This window comes from Coregonus lavaretus (assembly GCF_964263955.1).
Source record: "Coregonus lavaretus genome assembly, chromosome: 31".
Lineage (NCBI taxonomy): Eukaryota > Metazoa > Chordata > Actinopteri > Salmoniformes > Salmonidae > Coregonus > Coregonus lavaretus.
In genome coordinates this window covers 4,524,822-4,550,757 of record NC_140018.1, presented here as the reverse complement: position 1 = coordinate 4,550,757, position 25,936 = coordinate 4,524,822, and the positions used below count along the sequence as shown (strand labels likewise).

The 25,936-nt window shown below is 44.5% G+C and overlaps 1 protein-coding gene across 1 annotated transcript in view; it reads left to right on the top strand.

Moving 5' to 3' along the window:
* The window catches only part of LOC311106745 (ryanodine receptor 3-like), a gene marked incomplete at both ends in the record, with an annotated part of 179,129 nt that overhangs the window by 118,810 nt on the left and 34,383 nt on the right, over positions 1–25,936 (top strand). The window contains 18 exons of the mRNA XM_084149143.1: positions 2,962–3,085; positions 4,334–4,449; positions 4,572–4,639; positions 4,752–4,873; positions 5,205–5,254; positions 6,451–6,511; positions 13,617–13,855; positions 14,687–14,768; positions 21,591–21,721; positions 22,031–22,149; positions 22,617–22,815; positions 23,351–23,445; positions 23,922–24,067; positions 24,402–24,489; positions 24,606–24,698; positions 24,976–25,143; positions 25,328–25,387; positions 25,694–25,828. Coding sequence (XP_084005269.1) covers positions 2,962–3,085; positions 4,334–4,449; positions 4,572–4,639; positions 4,752–4,873; positions 5,205–5,254; positions 6,451–6,511; positions 13,617–13,855; positions 14,687–14,768; positions 21,591–21,721; positions 22,031–22,149; positions 22,617–22,815; positions 23,351–23,445; positions 23,922–24,067; positions 24,402–24,489; positions 24,606–24,698; positions 24,976–25,143; positions 25,328–25,387; positions 25,694–25,828 — 2,096 coding nt within the window. The remainder of the gene's footprint in view (positions 1–2,961; positions 3,086–4,333; positions 4,450–4,571; positions 4,640–4,751; positions 4,874–5,204; positions 5,255–6,450; positions 6,512–13,616; positions 13,856–14,686; positions 14,769–21,590; positions 21,722–22,030; positions 22,150–22,616; positions 22,816–23,350; positions 23,446–23,921; positions 24,068–24,401; positions 24,490–24,605; positions 24,699–24,975; positions 25,144–25,327; positions 25,388–25,693; positions 25,829–25,936) is intronic.

Below are 25,936 nucleotides of genomic sequence, written 5' to 3'. Positions count from 1 at the left end.
TTTCTGCCCTGCTAGAGCTGCCCCGGTCAACTGTAAGTGCTGTCATTGTGAAGTGAAAACGTCTAGGAGCAACAAAGGCTCAGCCGCGAAGTGGTAGGCCACACAAGCTCACTGAACGGAAACGCTGACTGCTGAAGCGCCTAGCGCGTACAAATATTCTGTCCTAGGTAGCAACACTCACTACCGAGTTCCAAACTGCCTTTGGAAGCAACGTCAGCACAGGGAACTGTTCATCGGGAGCTTCATGAAATGGGTTTCCGTGGCCGAGCAGCCACACACAAGCCTAAGATCATCATGGGCAATGCAAAGCGACGGCTGGAGAGGTGTAAAGCTCGCTGCCATTGGACTCTGGAGCAGTGGAAACGCGTTCTCTGGAGTGATGAATCATGCTTCACCATCTGGCAGTCCGACGGACTAATCTGGGTTTGGCGGATGCCAAGAGAACGCTAGCTGCCCCAATGCATAGTTCCAACTGTAAAGTTTGGTGGAGGATGAATAATGGTCTGGGGATGTTTTTCATGGTTTGGGCTAGGCACCTTAGTTCCAGTGAAGGGCAGTCTTAACGCTACAGCATACAATGACATTCTAGACGATTATGTGCTTCCAACTTTGTGGCAACAGTTTTGGGAAGGACCTTTCCTGTTTCAGCATGACAATGCCCTTGTGCACAAAGCGAGGTCTATACATAAATGGTTTGTTGAGATCGGTGTGGAAGAACTTGAATGGCCTGCACAGAGCCCTGACCTCAACCCCATCGAACACCTTTGGGATGAATTGGAACGCCGACTGTGAGCCAGGCCTAATCGCCCAACATCAGTGCCCGACCTCACTAATGCTCTAGTGGCTGAATGAAAGCAAGTCCCCGCAGTGATGTTCCAACATCTAGTGGAAAGCCTTCCCAGAAGAGTGGAGGCTGTTATAGCAGCAAAGGGGGGACCAACTCCATATTAATTCCCATGATTTTGGAATGAGATGTTCGACGAGCAGGTGTCCACATACTTTTGATAATGTAGTGTATATGTAGACGTACAGTTGAATTTGGATGTTTACATACACTTAGGTTGGAGTCATTAAAACTAGTTTTTCAACCACTCCACAAATGTCTTGTTAACAAATAATAGTTTTGCCAAGTCGGTTTGGACATCTACTTTGTGCATGACACAAGTACATTTTCCAACAATTGTTTACAGACAGATTATTTCACTTATAATTCACTGTATCACAATTCCAGTGGGTCAGAAGTTTACATACACTACGTTGACTGTGCCTTTAAACAGCTTGGAAAATTCCAGGAAATTATGTCATGGCTTTAGAAGCTTCTGATAGGCTAATTGACATAATTTCAGTCAATTGGAGGTGTACCTGTGGATGTGTATCAAGGCCTACCTTCAAACTTAGTGCCTCTTTGCTTGACATCATGGGAAAATCAAAATAAATCAGCAAAGACCTCAGAAAACAAATTGTAGACCTCCACAAGTCTGGTTCATCCTTGGGAGCAATTTCCAAACGCCTGAAGGTACCACATTCATCTGTACAAACAATAGTACACAAGTATAAACACCATGGGACCACGCATCCGTCATACCGCTCAGGGAGGAAACGCGTTCTGTCTCCTAGAGATGAACGTACTTTAGTTTGAAAAGTTAAAATCAATCCCAGAACAACAGCAAAGGACCTTGTGAAGATGCTGGAGGAAACAGGTACAAAAGTATCTATATCCACATTAAAACAAGTCCTATATCGACATAACCTGAAATACCGCTCAGCAAGGAAGAAGCCACTGCTCCAAAACCGCCATAAAAAAGCCAGACTACGGTTTGCAACTGCACATGGGGACAAAGAACGTACTTTTTGGAGAAATGTCCACTGGTCTGATGAAACAAAAATAGAACTGTTTGGCCATAATGACCATCGTTATGTTTGGAGGAAAAAGGGGGTACTTGCAAGCCGAAGAACACCATCCCAACCATGAAGCACGGGGGTGGCAGCATCATGCTGTGGGGGTGCTTTGCTGCAGGAGGGACTGGTGCACTTCACAAAATAGATGGCATCATGAGGAAGGAAAATTATGTGGATATATTGAAGTAACATCTCAAGACATCAGTCAGGAAGTTAAAGCTTGGTCACAAATGGGTCTTCCAAATGGACAATGACCCCAAGCATACTTCCAAAGTTGTGGCAAAATGACTTCAGGACAACAAAGTCAAGGTATTGGAGTGGCCATCACAAAGCCCTGACCTCAATCCTATAGAAAATGTGTGGGCAGAACTGAAAAAGCGTCTGCGAGCAAGGAGTCCTACAAACCTGACTCAGTTACACCAGCTCTGTCAGGAGGAATGGGCCAAAATTCACACAACTGATTGTGGGAAGCTTGTGGATGGCTACCCGACACGTTTGACCCAAGTTAAACAATTTAAAGGCAATGCTACCAAATACTAGTTGAGTGTATGTAAACGTCTGACCCACTGGGAATGTGATGAAAGAAATAAAAGCTGAAATAAATCATTCTCTCTACTATTATTCTGACATTTCACATTCTTAAAATATAGTGGTGATCCTAACTGACCTAAGACAGGGAATTTTTACTAGGATTAAATGTCAGGAATTGTGAAAAACTGAGTTTAAATGTATTTGGCTAAGGTGTATGTAAACTTCTGACTTCAACTGTATATATATATATATATATATATATATATATAGAGAGAGAGAGAGAGAGAGAGAGAGAGAGAGAGAGAGAGAGAGAGAGAGAGAGAGAGAGAGAGAGAGAGAGAGAGAGAGAGAGAGAGAGAGAGAGAGAGAGAGAGAGAGAGAGAGAGAGAGAGAGAGAGAGAGAGAGAGAGAGAGAGAGAGAGAGAGAGAGAGAGAGAGAGAGAGAGAGAGAGAGAGAGAGAGAGAGAGAGAGAGAGAGAGAGAGTTGGTGAAAGTGTTGCCACTGTTTGATGTGTTTGCTGTCTGTCTCAGGAGGAGGGAGCCATCCGTTGCTGGTGCCTTATGACACCCTGACAGCCAAGGAGAAGTATAGAGACAGAGAGAAGGCCCAGGATCTCTTTAAGTTCCTGCAGATCAATGGATACACTATCACCAGGTCAGAGACTCCCCCTAACTATCTCACCCGTATACTGCACCTGTCTGTTACCACCGAGGAATGCAATCAATCAGTTAATCAATCAGTCAATCGCAGTCAATCAGTCAATCACAGCTGACTAAAACAGTAATCAGCTGACTAAAACAGTAATCAGCTGACTAAAACAGTAATCAGCTGACTAAAACAGTAATCAGCGGACTAAAACAGGAATCAGCTGACTAAAACAGTAATCAGCTGACTAAAACAGGAATCAGCTGACTAAAACAGGAATCAGCTGACTAAAACAGTAATCAGCTGACTAAAACAGTAATCAGCTGACTAAAACAGTAATCAGCTGACTAAAACAGTAATCAGCTGACTAAAACAGGAATCATCTGACTAAAACAGTAATCAGCAGACTAAAACAGTAATCAGCGGACTAAAACAGTAATCAGCGGACTAAAACAGTAATCAGCTGACTAAAACAGTAATCAGCTACTAAAACAGTAATCAGCTGACTAAAACAGGAATCAGCTGACTAAAACAGTAATCAGCTGACTAAAACAGTAATCAGCTGACTAAAACAGTAATCAGCTGACTAAAACAGTAATCAGCTGACTAAAACAGTAATCAGCGGACTAAAACAGGAATCAGCTGACTAAAACAGTAATCAGCTGACTAAAACAGGAATCAGCTGACTAAAACAGGAATCAAATCAAATGTTATTTGTCACATGCGCCGAATACAACAGGTGTAGACCTTACAGTGAAATGTTTACTGACAAGCCCTTAACCAACAATGCAGTTTTAAGAAAGAGTTAAGAAAAGATTTACTAAAATAAACTAAAGATTAAAAATAAAAAATAAATAAAAAGAAGTTACACAATAAAATAACAATAACGAGGCTATATACAGGAGGTACCGGTACCGAGTCAATGTCAGCTGACTAAAACAGTAATCAGCGGACTAAAACAGTAATCAGCGGACTAAAACAGTAATCAGCGGACTAAAACAGTAATCAGCTGACTAAAACAGTAATCAGCGGACTAAAACAGTAATCAGCGGACTAAAACAGTAATCAGCTGACTAAAACAGTAATCAGCGGACTAAAACAGTAATCAGCGGACTAAAACAGTAATCAGCGGACTAAAACAGTAATCAGCTGACTAAAACAGGGGCTTTCATGCCATTTGGATGTATTAGCTGTTGCAAACAAATGCCCTCTTTGGAGATCAATAAAGTACTATTGTGTGTTCTTGATGTTCTGCAGAGGCCTGAAGGACATGGAGCAGGATTCGTCGTCCATGGAGAAGAGGTTTGCCTACACGTTCCTCAAGAGGCTGCTGAAGTATGTGGACTCGGCTCAGGAGTTCATCGCCCACCTGGGTGAGTCCACTCAGACATTTGTTTCATGTGCTTTGAAATGTGGAATTGAGAATGAATTTGAATTTGAATTTAGCTAAGTGTCTAGTTTTGGTTTTATACATATTTGAACCTGTTTTTTCCAGAGGCCATGGCCACCAGTGGAAAGACAGACAAATCACCTCACGATCAGGAAATCAAGTTTTTCGCCAAGGTATGGATGTACAGTCTTTCAACAATAGATATGATATGAATTGTAGACACTGTGGAATAAGCTCTCTAAGCTCAGCCTTAATACATCCCTTCTCCCCCACCCTGCCCTATAGGTACTGTTACCACTCATAGACATGTACTTTAAGAACCACAGCATGTACTTCCTGTCCTCGCCCAGTAAGAACCTGAGCAGCAGCGGCTACGCCTCCAACAAGGAGAAGGAGATGATCACTAGGTGAGGTACCAGCAGTGGTGCTGGACACAGTGGTGAATGACAATGTTGCCAGTCTGAACTCAACACAGAATCCCCAGCCACAGTCTCCTAATGACAGTCACCTATTCATAGACACTTCCGATTGACGTGAGAGGATCAGATAGGTGTAAGCAATATGGAGGAAACTTCACCTGTCTAGGGAAGGTAGCTATAGATTGATTTCAGATTGGGCACTACAGTACACATGAGAAACTTGTGAAGAACTCTTTTCTTGTTTCCCTCAGTTTGCTTTCTTCTTCTCTCCTTTCTTTCTCTGGTTATTTCATTCCCTTTCTTCTCCTATATTTTCCAGCCTGTTCTGTAAGATGGCAGCTCTTGTCAGACACAGGATTTCCCTCTTTGGTAAGGACCTCGGTCATTGCCTTTACCAGTGTGTCAGGGCCTTTACCAGTGTGTCAGGGCCTTTACCAGTGTGTCAGGGCCTTTACCAGTGTGTCAGGGCCTTTACCAGTGTGTCAGGGCCTTTACCAGTGTGTCAGGGCCTTTACCAGTGTGTCAGGGCCTTTAGCAGTGTGTCAGGGCCTTTACCAGTGTGTCAGGCCTTTACCAGTGTGTCAAGGCCTTTACCAGTGTGTCAGGGCCTTTACCAGTGTGTCAAGGCCTTTACCAGTGTGTCAGGGCCTTTACCAGTGTGTCAGGGCCTTTACCAGTGTGTCAGGGCCTTTAGCAGTGTGTCAGGGCCTTTACCAGTGTGTCAGGGCCTTTACCAGTGTGCCAGGGCCTTTCAAATCAAATCAAATCAAATTTTATTGGTCACATGCGCCGAATACAACAGGTGCAGACATTACAGTGAAATGCTTACTTACAGCCCTTAACCAACAGTGCATTTATTTTAAACAAAAAAGTAAGAATAAAACAACAACAAAAAAGTGTTGAGAAAAAAAAGAGCAGAAGTAAAAAATAAAGTGACAGTAGGGAGGCTATATATACAATAGAATAAAGTGACAGTAGGGAGGCTATATATACAGGGGGGTACCGTTGCATAGTCAATGTGCGGGGGCACCGGCTAGTTGAGGTAATATGTACATGTGGGTAGAGTTAAAGTGACTATGCATAAATACTTAACAGAGTAGCAGCAGCGTAAAAAGGATGGGGTGGGGGGGCAGTGCAAATAGTCCGGGTAGCCATGATTAGCTGTTCAGGAGTCTTATGGCTTGGGGGTAGAAGCTGTTGAGAAGTCTTTTGGACCTAGACTTGGCACTCCGGTACCGCTTGCCGTGCGGTAGCAGAGAGAACAGTCTATGACTAGGGTGACTGGAGTCTTTGACAATTTTGAGGGCCTTCCTCTGACACCCTGGCCTTTACCAGTGTGTCAGGGCCTTTACCAGTGTGTCAGGCCTTTACCAGTGTGTCAAGGCCTTTACCAGTGTGTCAGGGCCTTTACCAGTGTGTCAAGACCTTTACCAGTGTGTCAGGGCCTTTACCAGTGTGTCAGGGCCTTTACCAGTGTGTCAGGGCCTTTACCAGTGTGTCATGTACTCAGTCAGCGGTGCTTGTACTCTTTGCCCAGTGATTTCCATATAAATGTGTTCTCTTAGGGAGCGACTCGGCTATTATGGTGAGCTGTCTACACATCCTGGCTCATTCACTCGACACAAGGTAAGAGCCTTTTATAGACCCTGAAGAACAAACCTCTGTCTTCCCTTAAATCAGAAAAAGTCAAACCGCAACTTGATGTTCTGGTGCTTCTCGGTCAGCTCAAATTGTTGATTAAGGACCTCTTTACTGAGGAATGTGATTGTTTTTCTTGAATGGCTTGTAAATCATATATGCTTTTATTATATTGTATTTGTAAATTGTGTAAATTGTGAAAGAGGTCTTGGTCTCAATGGGACTCCCTGTGAAAATAAATGTTAAATAAAACATTTACAAATAATAAAGGTTAAGGATTCCGGTGGGGTACCCCCACCCAGGTAGTGGCAGTGCTGGCAACACTGGCTGCAGTAACCCATGGGGAGGGGGTCACACTCGGACAATCAGAGAGGGGGCTTATTATTGTGGCACAAAATAATCAAAGGTCTGACTGCACGGAGATGTTCAATCTTGCATGCTTTCTCAAACAACTGTAAGTGTATATGCATTCGTAAATCAGGTCCTTTCTAGAGTTGGGCTCTGGGATGTAACAACCGTTGAGCATCTGATCTTATGGTTGATTGTGGAGGAAAGGGTTTGAGTGTGTTAGAGTATGTGCGTGTGTGTTTATCCCACATCTGTTGCAAGGGGGTAAGGATGCTAGGGAGAATATAGGATGAACCACAATAATTGTTTGCTAAAATAATAATTGCTTGTCAAAAATGTAATGTAATACAATGGCAATCCGGGTTATAGGTTAAAATCCTACGCATGAACTGCCGACATTATTACGCATATTAATTGATAATGATGGGAAATAAGATATGCAAGATATTTGATTAGATATATATTTTTAAATAGCTATAATATATATATATATTGAGGTGAGAGCATTGGAAATGCTTTTGTTTGTTGACCTGCTTCTGTTTTGTGGGTGGCACTGTGTGCTGTTTTCGATGGATGGGTCCTGGCCTCTTGGGGCCCTAGGGATCCGGGGGGACGGGAGTGGTATGCCGATCACTGGGATGATAACCCAACTTGGGGGGTAAGAGGCTTTAGCGGGGGGAATAGTGGAGAACAATTGGAGGGTTACTTAGTAGCAATGCAAATATCATGGTACAGCTATATGGACACTCAATCACTATGGTATTTTTTATTGGTAAATTTACAAACATATAGAATTGAAACTTGTATCTCATTATGGTATGTGGTGAAATAAGTATAGCCAGTTATAATTGTAATGGCTTAGCAGATAATAACAAAAGAATAACAATATTTACATGGCTCAAAGAGAAGGAATATAATATATATTGTTTACAGGAAACTCATTCAACAATTCTAAATTAAGTTGCGTGGAAAAAGGAATGGGGGGGAGAAATATACTTCTCCCATGGGCAAAGAAACTCAAAAGGGGTGATGAAATTAATTAACAGTAATTTCGATCCAAATGTGCAAATTGTCCAAACAGATACGCAAGGTAGATGGATTATTTTAAATATGCTATTGGACCATAAACAGATATGGCTCATTAACCTTTACGGACCAAATAATGATGATCCACACTTCTTTGACAATATATATAATAAATTATCAACCCTGCAAGCAATTCAAGACTCTATTATTATGGTGGGAGATTATAATACCATTTTAAATAGCTCAATGGACCGTAAAGGAAATCACACTACAAACAATCACCCTCATGCTCTGAAGGAAATCATGAATGTCATGGATACATTAGAACTAGTAGATATATGGAGGCTTAAATATCCTGATCTAGTGAGATATACATGGCGGAGACTCAATCAAGCTAGTCGTCTTGACTTCTTTCTTATGTCATTCTTGTTGGCACCAAAAGTTTAAAAAGTGTTGATAGGGGACAGAATGCGGTCGGACCATCATATAATTGGCATATACATTCCTCTTACTGAATTTCCATGTGGGTGAGGATATTGGAAATTTAATCAAAGCCTATTGGATGATAACTTGTTTTTAACAAGGACAGAGGAATTTATATCTGATTTTTTGTCCGACATAACATAGGTAGAGCAAATCCCCTTATTGTATGGGACACCTTTAAATGTGCCTTTAGAGGCCATGCAATTCAGTACTCATCTCGATAACAAAAGCAATTTAGGTCAAAATAGTCCATACTAACAAAGGAAATAGAAGGTCTAACAGAACAGATAGATAGTAATAAAAACTGTAACATAGAGGCTCAGAATAAATTAGAGGAAAAACTAAAAGAAATGGAGAAACTTACTCAAGAAAGATCAAGTGTAATATATTATAAAAATAAAGCAAACTGGATGAAATATGGGGAAAAATGCACCAAATTCTTTTTTAATCTTCAACATAGGAATGCTACCAGAAATAATTTACTGAAACTGGTTACAAATGACGGAGACACCCATGATTCACCAAATGATATTTTGAAGGAGGAAACAAAGTCCTTTAAGCATATGTTTTCGTTTCAGTCGCCTCCATCTCCTCTAACTGAAGCTAATTGTAGAGATTTTTTTCTATTGATAATGTAAAATTAACAGCCATACAGAAAGACTCATGTGAAGTTGAAATTACAGAGGAGGAACTTCTGGATGCAATTAAAGACTTTAAGTCCGGGAAAACTCCAGGGTTGAATGGCATACCAGTCGAGGTATACCGAACCTTTTTTGATATACTCAGAGGACCGTTATTAGCATGTTTTAACCACTCCTATGTAAACGGTAGATTATCAGACACTCAAGAAGAAGGTCTGATTTCATTATTACTGAAACAGGATACAAGTGGATAATATAAATATCCAGTCCATTAAAAAAATTGGAGGCCCCTTACACTTCAGTGTTGTGATGCAAAAATACTGGAAACAATAGAACACTATGAAAAATCTGGGAAACCAGGCCTGCTATTCATAGCAGACTTCGAAAAGGCATTTGATAAAGTACGACTGGGGTTTATATATAAATGCTTGGAGCATTTCAATTTTGGAGAATCTCTAAAATCATGTATAGTAACCCAAGGTGTAAAATAGTAAATAATGGCTATTTCTCTGAAAGTTTTAAACTGTCAAGAGGAGTGAAACAAGGTTGTCCACTATTGGCATATCTATTTATTATGGCCATCGAGATGTTAGCTATTAAAATCAGATCCAACAATAATATCAAGGGATTAGAAATCCAGGGCTTAAAAACAAAGGTGTCATTGTACTCTGATGATTCATGTTTTCTTTTAAATCCACAACTTGAATCCCTCCACAGCCTCATAGAAGATCTAGATACATTTTCTAACCTCTCTGGATTACAACCAAATTATGATAAATGTACTATATTACATATTGGATCACTAAAAAATAAAGAATTTACATTACCATGTAGTTTACCAATAAAATGGTCTGATGGTGATGTGGATATACTCGGAATACATATCCCAAATGAAATAAATGATCTCACTCCAATACATTTTAATAGAAAGTTAGCAAAAATAGATAAGATCTTGCTACCATGGAAAGGTAAATACCTGTCTATTTGTGGGAAAATCGCCCTGATTAACTCTTTAGTATTATCCCAATTTACCTATTTGCTTATGGTCTTGCCTATGCCTAGCGAACAGTTTTTAAATTATATGAGAAAAAAAATATTCCATTTTATTTGGAACGGCAAGCCAGACAAAATTAAAAGAGCATATTTATATAATGAATATGAATTCGGAGGACAGAAATTATTAAATATTAAAGCATTAGACCTATCACTAAAAGCTTCAGTCATACAAAAGTTATACTTAAATCCGAACTGGTTCTCTAGCAAATTAGTAAGATCGTATCACCCAATGTTCAAGAAAGGCCTTTTTCCTTTTATTCAGATTACAACCTCTCACTTTCAGTTATTTGAAAAGGAAATCATCTCCCAAATATCACTATTTCTAAAACAAGCTATAGAAAGTTGGTTGCAATTTCAATTTAATCCTCCAGAAACGACAGAACAAATAATGCAACAAATATTGTGGTTAAACTCAAATATACTAATTGATAAAAAACCTTCTTTTTTTTGACAAAATGTTTTAAAAAAGGTATAGTCTTCGTAAATGATCTCATCGGTAGGACTGGTGGAGTCATGTCAACATGCAGCTAACAAAAACATATGGAAATGTCTGCTCTACCCAAAATTACAACCAAATAATTGCAGCATTACCGCAAAAATGGAAGAGGAAAGTGGAAGGGGGAAAAAGTAAGGAACTTGTCTGTCGGCCTTGCATTAAAGAACATAATTGGTTAAAGAAAACTGTGATAAATAAAAAATTATACCAGTTTCATTTAAGGACCAAAAGGATTGACAGCCGTCCCATATAGATTGCAAAATAGTTGGGAAGAGATTTTTGACGTACCAATTCCATGGCATAATGTTTATGAACTGATACGCAAAACGACACCGGATTCAAAACAATTTAAATTATTATATAAAATTCTTGCAACCAATAAAATTGTATTTATATGGGGGATACAATCTTCCCAGCTCTGCAGATTTTGCTTGCGAAGAGACAGAATCATTAGATCATTTGTTTTGGTACTGTCCATTTGTAGCTTATTTTTGGACACAGGTCCAGGAATGGCTAAAGGATTGCAATATTTACCTGGAGTTAACCCTGCAGATAGCATTACTGGGTGATCTGAAAAGTCATAGTCAATCGATCAATAATACAGTTAGGGAAAAAAGTATTTGAGCCCCTGCTGATTTTGTACGTTTGCCCACTGACAAAGAAATGATCAGTCTATAATTTTAATGGTAGGTTTATTTGAACAGTGAGAGACAGAATAACAAAAAGAAATCCAGAAAAACGCATGTCAAAAATGTTATAAATTGATTTGCATTTTAATGAGGGAAATAAGTATTTGACCCCTCTGCAAAACATGACTTAGTACTTGGTGGCAAAAGCCTTGTTGGCTATCAGAGGTCAGACGTTTCTTGTAGTTGGCCACCAGGTTTGCACACATCTCAGGAGAGATTTTGTTCCACTCCTCTTTGCAGATCTTCTCCAAGTCATTAAGGTTTCGAGGCTGACGTTTGGCAACTCAAACCTTCAGCTCCCTCCACAGATTTTCTATGGGATTAAGGTCTGGAGACTGGCTAGGCCACTCCAGGACCTTAATGTCCTTCTTCTTGAGGTCATAGGCAGCATTCCTCATCCTCCAAACACGGCGAGTTGAGTTGATGCCAAAGAGCTCGATTTTGGTCTCATCTGACCACAACACTTTCACCCAGTTCTCCTCTGAATCATTCAGATGTTCATTGGCAAACTTCAGACGGCCCTATATATGTGCTTTCTTGAGCAGGGGGACCTTGTGGGCGCTGCATGATTTCAGTCCTTCACGGCATGGTGTGTTACCAAGTGTTTTCTTGGTGACTATGGTCCCAGCTGCCTTGAGATCATTGACAAGATCCTCCCGTGTAGTTCTGTGCTGATTCCTCACTGTTCTCATGATCATTGCAACTCCACGAGGTGAGATCTTGCATGGAGCCCCAGGCCGAGGGAGATTGACAGTTATTTTGTGTTTCTTCCATTTGCGAATAATCGCACCAACTGTTGTCACCTTCTCACCAAGCTGCTTGGCAATGGTCTTGTAGCCCATTCCAGCCTTGTGTAGGTCTACAATCTTGTCCCTGACATCCTTGGAGAGCTCTTTGGTCTTAGCCATGGTGGAGAGTTTGGAATCTGATTGATTGATTGCTTCTGTGGACAGGTGTCTTTTATACAGGTAACAAACTGAGATTGGGAACACTCCCTTTAAGAGTGTGCTCCTAATCTCAGCTCGTTACCTGTATAAAAGACACCTTGGAGCCAGAAATCTTTCTGATTGAGAGGGGGTCAAATACTTATTTCCCTCATTAAAATGCAAATCAATTTATAACATTTTTGACATGCGTCTTTCTGGATTTTTTTGTCTTTTTTTTTTGTTATTCTGTCTCTCACTGTTCAAATAAACCTACCATTAAAATTATAGACTGATCATTTCTTTGTCAGTGGGCAAACGTACAAAATCAGCAGGGGATCAGATACTTTTTTCACTCACTGTATATATATATATATTTTTTAAAAAACATATGGGAGATTGGAAGTGATGCAGACAATTACATTGATGGAAGTTACACTCTATCTGCAATATTAAAGCTGATCTACCCCCTAAAAAACAACAATAATAATAATAATAATAAAGGTTAAGATGCTTATGACATTAAAGTCAATAAAGACAATTATTCTGGATATAAGAAGTCCATGCTTTGTACTCATGTAAACACAGTGTTGCTTGTGTATCCATGCAAATCCATCCATGCATGACCGCTGTAGGAATCCATAACATAAATGGTTCCCTGTGTGAGGAGAATCTCTTACGAAGGTCATTACTGACCAAAAGCTCAGATTTAGGTGTGCAGAGCGTCCTTTGTCATTATAGGAGAATCCTTTACACCTCTCCTTCTGTTCTGTCGTTCTTACACCTCTCCTTCTGTTCTGTCGTTCTTACACCTCTCCTTCTGTTCTGTCGTTCCTACACCTCTCCTTCTGTTCTGTCGTTCCTACACCTCTCCTTCTGTTCTGTCGTTCCTACACCTCTCCTTCTGTTCTGTCGTTCCTACACCTCTCCTTCTGTTCTGTCGTTCTTACACCTCTCCTTCTGTTCTGTCGTTATTACACCTCTCCTTCTGTTCTGTCGTTATTACACCTCTCCTTCTGTTCTGTCGTTCTTACACCTCTCCTTCTGTTCTGTCGTTCTTACACCTCTCCTTCTGTTCTGTCGTTCTTACATCTCTCCTTCTGTTCTGTCGTTATTACACCTCTCCTTCTGTTCTGTCGTTATTACACCTCTCCTTCTGTTCTGTCGTTCTTACACCTCTCCTTCTGTTCTGTCGTTCTTACACCTCTCCTTCTGTTCTGTCGTTCTTACACCTCTCCTTCTGTTCTGTCGTTCCTACACCTCTCCTTCTGTTCTGTCGTTCTTACACCTCTCCTTCTGTTCTGTCGTTATTACACCTCTCCCTCTGTTCTGTCGTTATTACACCTCTCCTTCTGTTCTGTCGTTCTTACACCTCTCCTTCTGTTCTGTCGTTCTTACACCTCTCCTTCTACCCTATTCCTCCCCTCCCAGGACGGTGATGAAGTCAGGCTCAGAGATGGTGAAGGCTGGGGTCAGGACGTTATTTGAGAACGCAGCGGAGGACTTGGAGAAGACCCTGGAGATGCTGAAGCTGGGGAAGTTCAGCCAGTCCAGGAGCCAGATGAAGGTCTTGTCTCAGAACATCACCTACACCACCACCGCCATGCTACCCGTCCTTACAGCCCTGTTCAAACACGTCACCATGCACAACTTTGGAGTCTACCTGCTGGGTGAGTTAGCCTTGATGTTATTTTAATACATTTACACTGGTTGCACCATGCGTGAGTCCCTTGGTGCAGTGGTTTTCAAACCTCTCATTGGGGGACCCCCTGCCGTTCCATGTATTTGATCTATTCCAGAACAAGCACACCTGATTCAACTCGTAAACTGATTATCAAGCCCTTGATTAGTTGAATCAGATCACCTAGTTCAGGGCTAAAACTAAATTGTGAAACATCTGGGGGTCCCCGAGGAGAGGTTTGAAGACCCCTGCCCTTGTCACGACTTCCTCCAAAGCTGCCTCCTCTCTTTGTTCGGGCAGGCTTCGCCGTTCGTTGTCACGGGCCTTCTAGCCACTGCCGCTCCTCATCTCATCATTCCATTTGTTTTGTCTTGTTTATTACACACACCTGGTTCATATCCCATCATCAGTACCTGTATAAGTGTTCCCTCTGCCCCCTTGTCTTTGTGTGTGATTGTTTATTGTGAGGTTAGATTAGCTCGGTGGAGCCATGTTGTATTTTGTATCTCCCGGGATATTTCACCAGTGTGCCTTGTTGTTTTCCAGTGCTCTGTATATCCGCACTGGAGTGTTTTACGCATTGCTGCGTACCGCTGTGTTACGGAATAAACCTTTTTTATTCTGTGATTTACCCTCCTGCGCCTGACTCCTTCTAAATCACTCACCACGGCCCTTAGTGCACTACAGCTTACCACAGGCTCACTCAGTGGCAGTCAGAGATTGAGCAGGGTGTCCATCGTTGCCTTCTCTGAAAAAGGAGAGTGTTAAAGTGACTGAGGCTTTGCTAGGAAATCTGACCTGTGCGTGTTGTCTTTTCCAGTGGATGACGTCCAGCTGTCGTGCTATCGCATCGTGACCTGTCTCTACTCACTGGGCACGGGGAAACACATCTTCATGGAGAGGTATGAGGCCACACCACATCTAAGGAGGTACTGCAGGAGCAGGAGATTGAATGAGAGTGATCAAATCTCTCTGGATAATTGGAGAAAGAAAACTCCATCCAACACTGACTAGCAAAATCACAATGTCGGAACTGTAGTGTGCTCTAAGTCACGTTTGAGTGCTGTACGGTGTAAGTGAAAAAACACCAAAAGAAATGACGAAAGCAGAAACGCGTTGGTTCTACTTTAAGCAATAAAGAAGCTTTTTTATTGAATTCCATTGTCCTCTAAGTGTTGCTGAATCTCTTCTTTCCTTCAGAGTGCTGTGGAACAGCAATGTACATGTCTACTGTAAATGTGTATGTCTGTGTGTATTCATGTCTCTGTGTGTTAATGTCTCTGTGTGTATTAATGTATCTGTGTGTATTAATGTCTCTGTGTGTAATAATGTCTCTGTGTGTAATAATGTCTCTCTGTGTGTAATAATGTCTCTGTGTGTAAAAGTGTCTCTGTGTGTAATAATGTCTCTTTGTGTAATAATGTCTCTGTGTGTAATAATGTCTCTTTGTGTAATAATGTCTCTGTGTGTATTAATGTATCTTTGTGTAATAATGTCTCTGTGTGTAATAATGTCTCTTTGTGTAATAATGTCTATCTGTGTGTATTAATGTATCTGTGTGTAATAATGTCTATGTGTGTATTAATGTCTCTGTGTGTATTAATGTCTCTTTGTGTAATAATGTCTCTCTGTGTGTATTAATGTCTCTGTGTGTAATAATGTTTCTTTGTGTAATAATGTCTCTCTGTGTGTATTAATGTCTCTGTGTGTAATAATGTATCTGTGTGTAATAATGTCTCTGTGTGTAGTAATGTCTCTGTGTGTGTAATAATGTCTCTGTGTGTGTTAATGTCTCTGTGTGTATTAATGTCTCTGTGTGTAGTAATGTCTCTGTGTGTGTAATAATGTCTCTGTGTGTATTAATGTCTCTCTGTGTGTAGTAATGTCTCTGTGTGTGTTAATGTCTCTGTGTGTGTAATAATGTCTCTGTGTGTATTAATGTCTCTGTGTGTATTAATGTCTCTGTGTGTAGTAATGTCTCTGTGTGTGTTAATGTCTCTCTGTGTGTAATAATGTCTCTGTGTGTCAGGGCGTGCTGTAGGTGTAGTGGTGGAATCAAACGCAGGACTCAGAACGATAATCCAAAGACTTGTATTAAAGCCAAAACCAAGGCAAAAAGACAACTGGCCCGCAGGCGAAAATACGCACGAAGGCGAAATAGAAAACAGCGCACAAACAGGTGCGAAAATACTCCAGCGCAGTGGAGAGAAGCTCAACCGAGCGAAACACACGACTGACGAAAATCAATTACACACAACACTAGACAAACACAACGAGAAACTTATAGGACACTAATTACGCCCAAACTAGAAACAGGTGTGAAAACAAACAGACAAAAGCAAACGAACATGAAACATACAACGGTGGCAGCTAGAATTCCGGAGACGACGAACGCCGAAGCCTGCCCGAACAAGGGAGAGAGGCAGCCTCGGCCGAAACCGTGACAGTACCCCCCCCTTGACGCGCGGCTCCAGACGTGCGCCGACTCCGGCCTCGGGGACGACCAGGAGGACGCGGAGCAGGGCGCGTCGGATACCCCCGATGGAATTCCGTCAGGAGCGACGGGTCCAAAATGTCTCTCCTCGGCACCCAGCACCGCTCCTCCGGACCGTACCCCTCCCACTCCACTAGATACTGGAGACCCCCCATCCGACGTCTCGAATCCAAGATGGACCTCACGGAGTACGCCGGTGCCCCCTCGATGTCCAACGGGGGCGGAGGAGTCTCCAAGATCTCATTTTCTTGGAGTGGGCCCGCTACCACCGGCCTGAGAAGGGACACATGGAACGAGGGGTTAATACACTTATACTCCACAGGTAGCTGTAATCTATAACATACCTCGTTCAACCTTCTCAGGACTTTAAATGGCCCTACAAACCGCCGACCCAGTTTCCGACAGGGCAGGCGGAGGGGCAGGTTTCTGGTAGAGAGCCAGACTCGATCACCAGGTGCGTACACCGGTCCCTCACTGCGGTGGAGATCAGCGCTCGCCTTCTGACGTCGGAGGGCCCGCTGCAGGTGGACGTGTGCAGCGTTCCACGTCTCCTCCGAGCGCCGCGCCCACTCATCCACCGCAGGAGCCTCGATCTGGCTCTGCTGCCAGGGTGCCAGAACCGGCTGGTAACCCAACACACATTGAAATGGAGTTAGGTTAGTGGAGGAATGGCGTAGGGAATTCTGGGACATCTCGGCCCAGGGAACGTACCTTGACCACTCCTCCGGCCGGTCCTGGCAGTATGTTCTGAGAAACCTACCCACATCCTGGTTTACGCGTTCCACCTGCCCATTACTCTCCGGGTGGTACCCCGAGGTGAGGCTCACCGAGACCCCCAACCGCTCCATAAACGCTCTCCAGACTCTGGAGGTGAATTGGGGACCCCGATCAGCCACAATGTCCTCGGGTACCCCGTAGTGCCGGAACACATGGGTGAACAGTGCCTCGGCAGTTTGTAGGGCAGTAGGAAGACCCGGCATGGGGAGCAAACGACAGGCCTTAGAGAACCGGTCCACAACGACCAGGATAGTAGTATTCCCTTGGGAGAGGGGAAGGTCTGTTATAAAGTCCACAGAGAGGTGGGACCATGGTCGTTGTGGAACGGGCAGGGGTAGCAACTTACCCCTAGGCAGATGTCTAGGCGCCTTACACTGGGCGCACACCGAGCAGGAGGAAACATAAACCCTCACATCCCTTGCCAACGTGGGCCACCAGTACTTGGCACTAAGACAGTGCACTGTCCGGCCGATACCCGGATGTCCAGAGGAGGGTGACGTGTGAGCCCAATAGATCAATCGATCCCGAACCTCGAGCTGAACGTACTTCCGACCCTCCGGGCACTGTGGTGGACTAGGGTCGGTGCGTAACGCCCGCTCGAGTTCAGTATCGACCTCCCACACTACCGGTGCCACCAGACACGACTCAGGCAGTATGGGAGTGGGCTCCACGGACCTCTCCTCCGTGTCATACCGCCGAGACAGCGCATCTGCCTTGCCATTCTGTGACCCAGGGATGTACGTGATTTTAAAAGTAAACCTGGTCAAGAACATACTCCATCTTGCCTGGCGAGGGTTCAGCCTCCTCGCCGCCCGGATGTACTCCAGGTTACGGTGGTCCGTCAAAATGAGGAAAGGGTGTTGAGCCCCCTCAAGCCAGTGCCTCCACACCTTTAGAGCCTGTACCACGGCTAACAGCTCCCTGTCCCCTACGTCATAGTTCCGCTCCGCCGGACTGAGCTTCTTAGAATAAAAAGCACAGGGGCGGAGTTTAGGTGGCGCGCCAGACCGTTGTGAAAGCACGGCTCCTAAACCGGCCTCTGACGCGTCCACCTCTACCTGGAACGGCAAAGAGGGATCCGGATGCGCCAGCACCGGGGCCGAGGTAAACAGGTCCTTCAGCCTCCCAAACGCCCTGTCCGCCTCGGCCGACCACTGCAGCCGCACCGGACCCCCCTTCAACAGAGACGTGATGGGAGCTGCCACCTGTCCAAAACCCCGGATAAACCTCCTGTAGTAATTTGCAAACCCCAAAAACTGCTGCACCTCTTTCACAGTGGTTGGTGTTTGCCAATTACGCACGGCCGACACCCGGTCTACCTCCATCTTCACCCCTGACGCAGACAACTGATAACCCAAAAAGGAGACCGACTCCTGGAAAAACAGACACTTCTCTGCCTTCACATACAGGTCGTGCTCCACCAGCCTCCGCAACACTCTACGCACCAGGGCCACATGCTCGACACGGGTAGGCGAGTACACGAGAATGTCATCAATGTACACAACCACCCCCTGCCCCTGCATGTCCCTGAAGATCTCATCCACGAATGATTGGAAAACTGACGGAGCGTTCATCAACCCGTATGGCATGACCAGATACTCGTAATGGCCCGAGGTGGTACTAAAGGCTGTCTTCCATTCATCACCCTCCCTGATGCGCACCAAGTTGTACGCGCTCCTGAGATCTAATTTCGTGAAGAAACGCGCCCCATGCAACGACTCAGTCATGGTCGCAATCAGCGGGAGTGGATAACTGTACTTCACCGTAATCTGATTGAGACCACGGTAATCGATGCACGGGCGCAAACCACCATCCTTTTTCTTCACAAAAAAGAAACTCGAGGACGCAGGGGAAGTGGAAGGCCGTATGTATCCTTGTCTCAGAGATTCGTCTATGTAAATCTCCATAGCTTTCTTCTCCTCCTGAGACAGAGGATACACATGGCTCCGTGGGAGCGCAGCTCCTGCCTGGAGGTCTATCGCACAATCTCCCTGCCTATGGGGTGGCAACCGCGTCGCCCTCGCCTTACTAAACGCAATAGCCAAATCCCCATACTCAGGGGGAACGTGCAATGCGGGCACCTGGTTTGGACTCTCCACCGAGGTAGCCCCTACGGAAACGCCCAAACATCTACCCACACACTGAGCAGACCACTCCATCAGAGCCCTCTCCTGCCACGAAATAGCTGGGTTATGGGTACTCAACCAGGGCATGCCCAGCACCACCGGATACGCAGGAGAGTCAATCAGGAACAGCTGAATCATCTCCTGATGACCCCCCTGCGCACACATCCTAAGTGGCGCCGTGACCTCCCTGATTAAGCCCGTACCCAACGGACGGCTATCTAGGGCATGAACGGGGAAAGGAACATCAACAGGAATAAGGGGAATCCCTAACGCTAAACAAAACTTCTTATCAATAAAATTCCCCGCCGCGCCTGAATCTACCAGCGCCTTATGCTGGGAATGAGGTGCTACCTGTGGAAAACGCACAGGCATACAAAAATGGGCAACAGTGAGCTCTGGGTGAGTGGGGCGCCTACTCACCTGGAGGGAATCCCCAGTGCGGAACCTGTCGTCATCTCCCCTAGGAGGCCATCCCCAGCACCTAGCCGCGGTGTGTTCTCCCCGACCACAGTTGGTGCTGTGGATGGACCCCCTAGCCTGCCGACTCCTCCTCTCTCTAGCGCCAGCGCCCCCGAGCTCCATGGGACATGGCTCGGAGGCGCTGGAGGGTGAAATGGACGGACCCTCCGCAGGACGTCCGCGGGTAGCCAGCAGGTTATCCAGCCTGATGGACATGTCGACCAGCTGGTCGAAAGAGAGGCTGGTGTCCCTACAAGCCAGCTCCCGACGGACGTCCTCTCGTAGGCTACATCTGTATAGATCGATGAGGGCCCGATCATTCCACCCTGCATCTGCCGCTAGAGTACGGAATTCGAGCGCGAATTCCTGGGCACTCCTCCTCCCCTGCCGGAGGAAGACCAGACGCTCCCCCGCCGCTTTCCCCTCCGGGGGATGGTCAAACACCGCCCTGAAGCGGCGGGAGAACTCGTCGTAGGTAATAGTCGCGGCGTCGATCTTCCTCCACTCCGCGTTGGCCCATTCCAACGCCTTCCCGGCCAGGCAGGAGATCAGGGCGGACACGCTCTCATGCCCCGAAGGTGCCGGGTGCACGGTGGCCAGGTATAGCTCCACCTGGAGGAGGAATCCCTGACACCCAGCCGCGGTTCCGTCGTAGGCCCTCGGGAGAGAGAGTCGGACTCCTCGAGGTTCCGGCGCTGGAATGGGCGGACTGGCCGATGGTGCTGGCAGGGAGGGAGGCGGTGGAGGCGTACCCCAGCCTCGGAGGGTGGTGATCACCTCCTGCAGGGCGGTCCCCATCTGCAGGATTTGGTCCTGTTGTTCCCGAACCTGGGCCTCCAGTCTCGTCTGTCCTGCTTCGGCTCCTGCTGATTCCATGGTAGGTGTGTAATTCTGTCAGGGCGTGCTGTAGGTGTAGTGGTGGAATCAAACGCAGGACTCAGAACGATAATCCAAAGACTTGTATTAAAGCCAAAACCAAGGCAAAAAGACAACTGGCCCGCAGGCGAAAATACGCACGAAGGCGAAATAGAAAACAGCGCACAAACAGGTGCGAAAATACTCCAGCGCAGTGGAGAGAAGCTCAACCGAGCGAAACACACGACTGACGAAAATCAATTACACACAACACTAGACAAACACAACGAGAAACTTATAGGACACTAATTACGCCCAAACTAGAAACAGGTGTGAAAACAAACAGACAAAAGCAAACGAACATGAAACATACAACGGTGGCAGCTAGAATTCCGGAGACGACGAACGCCGAAGCCTGCCCGAACAAGGGAGAGAGGCAGCCTCGGCCGAAACCGTGACACTGTGTGTGTTAATGTCTCTGTGTTTGTTAATGTCTCTGTGTTTGTTAATGTCTCTGTGTGTGTTAATGTCTCTCTGTGTGTAATAATGTCTCTGTGTGTAATAATGTCTCTGTGTGTGTTAATGTCTCTGTGTGTAGTAATGTCTCTCTGTGTGTAATAATGTCTCTGTGTGTAATAATGTCTCTGTGTGTGTTAATGTCTCTGTGTGTAGTAATGTCTCTCTGTGTGTGTAATAATGTCTCTGTGTGTAATAATGTCTCTGTGTGTGTTAATGTCTCTGTGTGTGTTAATGTCTCTGTGTGTAGTAATGTCTCTCTGTGTGTAATAATGTCTCTGTGTGTAATAATGTCTCTGTGTGTGTTAATGTCTCTGTGTGTATTAATGTCTCTGTGTGTGTTAATGTCTCTGTGTGTGTTAATGTCTCTGTGTGTATTAATGTCTCTGTGTGTGTTAATGTCTCTGTGTGTGTGTTAATGTCTCTGTGTGTTAATGTCTCTGTGTGTAATAATGTCTCTGTGTGTAGTAATGTCTCTGTGTGTGTGTTCCCTCCAGGTACCTACCAGCCCTAGGGGAGTGTCTTGCCACCCTGGTAGGAGCCATGCCTGTAGCGTTCCTGGAGCCTGATCTCAACGCTCACAACCCCCTGTCTGTCTTCAACACCAAGACACCCCGCGAGAGGGCCAGTAAGTCACTACTCTGCAGTTGCAATACTGAATCATAACACTACCAATTTATCAGGACCAATCTAGCTTGACAACAAATCGGATCCCCTTGCATTTACAACAACCCGGATCCCCTTGCATTTACAACAACCCGGATCCCCTTGCATTTACCTCCGCTACATCCTTAGTTCTACTGTAAAGGCCGTTTTGCTGGACACAGAGTCCTGGACCATGCGTCTTAGTCCATGACTAGGCTTAATCAATGTCTGGGAAACCAGCCCTATGTTTATTAATGGTGCATTGGCTAATTCTGTGCTGTTCTCTGTACAGTCTTGAGTATGCCTGACTCTGTGGAGGAGATGTGTCCAGAGATGCCTCGTCTGGATGGCCTGCTGAAGGACATCAACGACATCTCGGAGTCTGGAGCTCGCTACACAGAGATGCCACAGGTCAGGAGGGCTTGGAATACAATTACAATGTTGTATCACGATAACTGCTGTTATCACTAAATCTGTTTATATTACAAGAGAGCTTTTTAGACAGTGAATCCTCTTTTAAAGCTGGAATCTTTAGCGTTGAAACTGTTTGTGATATTTTACAACAACAAAGACGTTACTTCTAACAACGAACACAGTTTTTGTTTCCCTCAGACATCATTGCACGTGCAATAGAAGAGCAGCGTATGTACTACAATTTATTTTCACCACAATGCTGGATGCTCCTCCCCTCTGTTTCAACACAAAGGAACTCATTAAGCTAGCGCCTTGATTAACATAACCTCTGGCATGACGACATTACGTGGTATAACTTAATATCACAATTGTCGTGATATAGCTTCATATCCTGATAATCGAGATATTGCTTAAAATTGTGGTTAGCGCTTAACATGATGCCTTCCCATCCCTAATCCCTCCAGGTGATTGAGGTGATCCTGCCCATGCTGTGTAACTACCTGTCCTATTGGTGGGAGAAAGGAACAGAGAACTCTGCTCCGGGCACAGCCTGCTGCACCACCGTCTGCTCCAACCACCTCAGCATCATCCTGGGGAACATCCTCAAGATCCTCAACAACAACCTGGGCATCGACGACGCTCCCTGGATGAAGAGGATTGCAGGTGGGATGCTGGGTTATTAAGGTTTGGTGAATAACACTCATGTGTTGATGAATCTTGCCTTAGACCTGAAGACTTGCGTTAACTCCCTGATTCAATGCCTACCCACTGGGCACACACTGGTAGAATCAACATTGTTTCCATGTCATTTCGATGAAATTTCGTTGAACCATTCGTGGAATAGACGTTGAATTGATGTCTGTGCTCAGTGGGTAGGCTTTAGCTCAAAGGGCTAATACAGTCTCATGGCGCGCAGGAGACCCGAGTTTGAACCTAGTTGCATATGATGAATGGTGAATAATAACTGCAGAATACACACAAAGCTGTGGTCGTAGCATTGCCAGCCGTACTCTTTAACTGGCAGTGTAGTGTAACAACTACTCAGTGAGACGAAATCTGATTGGTTTCAACCTGTATATACATTTACATTTACGTCATTTAGCAGACGCTCTTATCCAGAGCGACTTACAAATTGGTGCATTCACCCTATAGCCAGTGGGATAACCACTTTACAATATTTTTTTTTGTATCATTGCAGTCTACTCTCAGCCAATCATCTGTAAGGCTGCAGCAGACCTCCTGAGGAGTCACTTCCTGCCCACTCTAGAGAAACTCAGGAAGAAGACAGTCAAGGTGAGATGAGAGGAATTGAAACGTATTCTTTGGACTGCTGTCCATTTGTTTGTTTAAATTTTCCATGGATCATTCACAAGAATCAAGCACACAACTAGCTTGAATTGCAATGCGAACTTGCCAACTCCTATGTCATTGTTCGGCGTGACAATGACAAGACTTGGCAGTACAGCAAGGCTAGCACACCGCCATTAAGGAAAACCGTAATTCCCTGACCCCGGGGGGTCACAGAGGAGGAGCTGCTGAAGGCTGACATTAAAGGAAACGCTCAGGAAGCTGAGCTTCTGTTATTACTATGTTGTAAAGGCGTTAACTATGTTATTACTATGTTGTAAAGGCGTTAACTATGTTATTACTATGTTGTAAAGGCGTTAACTATGTTGTAAAGGCGTTAACTATGTTATTACTATGTTGTAAAGGTGTTAACTATGTTATTACTATGTTATAACTGTGTTATTAATATGTTCTAACCCCAGGTGGTGGCAGAGGAGGAGCTGCTGAAGGCTGACATTAAAGGAGACACTCAGGAAGCTGAGCTTCTCATCCTGGATGAGTTTGCTGTCCTCTGTAGAGACCTGTACGCCTTCTACCCAATGCTCATCCGCTATGTGGACAACAACAGGTAGTATAACCCAGCCAACCTTTCCAACACACATCTGTTGTTTAGGTTCTGGGAAATCTGCAGGCCTTGACTCGATTTAGACTGAATTGATTTAGAATGATGCCATGTACTGTACTTGTATGTAATTAGAATAATTGTATTTATCCTTTATTTATTTCAGGAGATCATAATGAGATTAGTTGGTTCCAATCTTTCTAATTTGGGATTTGGACCTGCAGATTTCCCCATTGCATATCCTGGGATCTAGGCTACATAACACAACAGATGGTTATAGCTATGGCCTCACCTCTTCTTTAGTCCACTTCTCATGAAAACGTCTGTCAAACCCCCCCAGGTCCAGGTGGTTGAAGAGGCCTGATGCTCAGTCCAACGAGCTCTTCACCATGGTGGCGGAGATCTTCATTCTCTGGTGCAAATCACACGTAAGACTCTTCACTTTAGAATACTACATACAGTATGTTAATTTATTTTCAAGTTCTGTTTGAAGATTGACATTCTTCTTGTTTCTTTCCTTCTTTACCATCTGACCCGTCAACAGAACTTCAAAAGGGAAGAGCAGAACTTTGTGGTTCAGAACGAAATCAACAACCTGTCTTTCCTGACTGGGGAAAGTAAGACCAAGATGTCCAAGGTAAGGACGGAGCAGGAGTTAGTTTAGCCAGTAGTGAGTAAAGAAAGGCCTGCACAGAAGCTCTTTCCCTGTGGTTTTCCAGAATTCCTGGTGGAAGCTTCCAGAGATCCCTGCTTATTCCCTCACAATTCCAGGAATCATCCAACCAGGATTTCTGAAAAACCTGATCATTTTGGTAAAGTTCCCCGAATTCTGCAACCCTAGTACTGAGTATTCTCTCTCTCTCTCTCTCGCTCTCTCTCGCTCTCTCTCTCTCTCTCTCTCTCTCTCTCTCTAGTCAGGTGGTGACCAGGATAGGAAGCACAAGAAGCGGCGTGGAGAGTTATACTCTGTCCAGACCTCTCTGATCGTAGCCGCCCTGAAGAAGATGCTGCCCATCGGACTCAACATGTGCACCCCTGGAGACCAGGAGCTTATATCACTGGCCAAGATACGATACAGTCTGGTGAGATACAGTACTATCATATCCCTAAAGTCTTCAATGATCATGTGAAGTAGCGTATCGACGTGTGATCACACTACGTCTGTATTCACAGATAGCCAGACCTATCCCTAGCCATTTTGGAATGTTTTTAACCCACTCTCTCACTGAGAGTAATTTCCCACTCCTTCCTGTTTCCCTCCAACAGAAAGACACAGATGATGAGGTGAAGGATCACTTGCGTGAGAACCTCCATCTGCAGGACAAGGTAGGCTGGGGAAATGTAAAATGATCTGTAATTCCGCACGGTGTGTACTTTGTATCTCCGCTGGTCATTACTCTGTGCCCCAGTAGAGTTAAGTCTGTAACCTCAGCAGTACTCCTCCTCGTGTATTCAGCAGACCAGGACATTCAAATGCAGCAGCGTTTGTAAACATTTTCAGATGTAGTTTCAGTGATACCCAACTGAAAAAAAACACAATCAGTTGTTGTTCTAATGTTGAAGTGATGTAACCATTATAAATGGACAAATTATAAGTCACATGTCTAACGCTTTTTGTGTGTGTTTTTAAAGTCTGATGACCTGGCAGTGCAGTGGCAGATGAACCTGTATAAGGATGTGGTGGTGGGGAGTGAGGAGCCTACAGACCCAGAACAAACTGTGGACAGAATACAGAGCATCTCTGCTGCAGTCTTCCACCTGGAGCAGGTACCCTACAGTCCACAGTTACCACTCTATAAAGTCTGTTGTTTATTACATTATTACATTATTTTACCATTGAGACATATGTCTCTTTTACATTTTAGTCATTTAGCA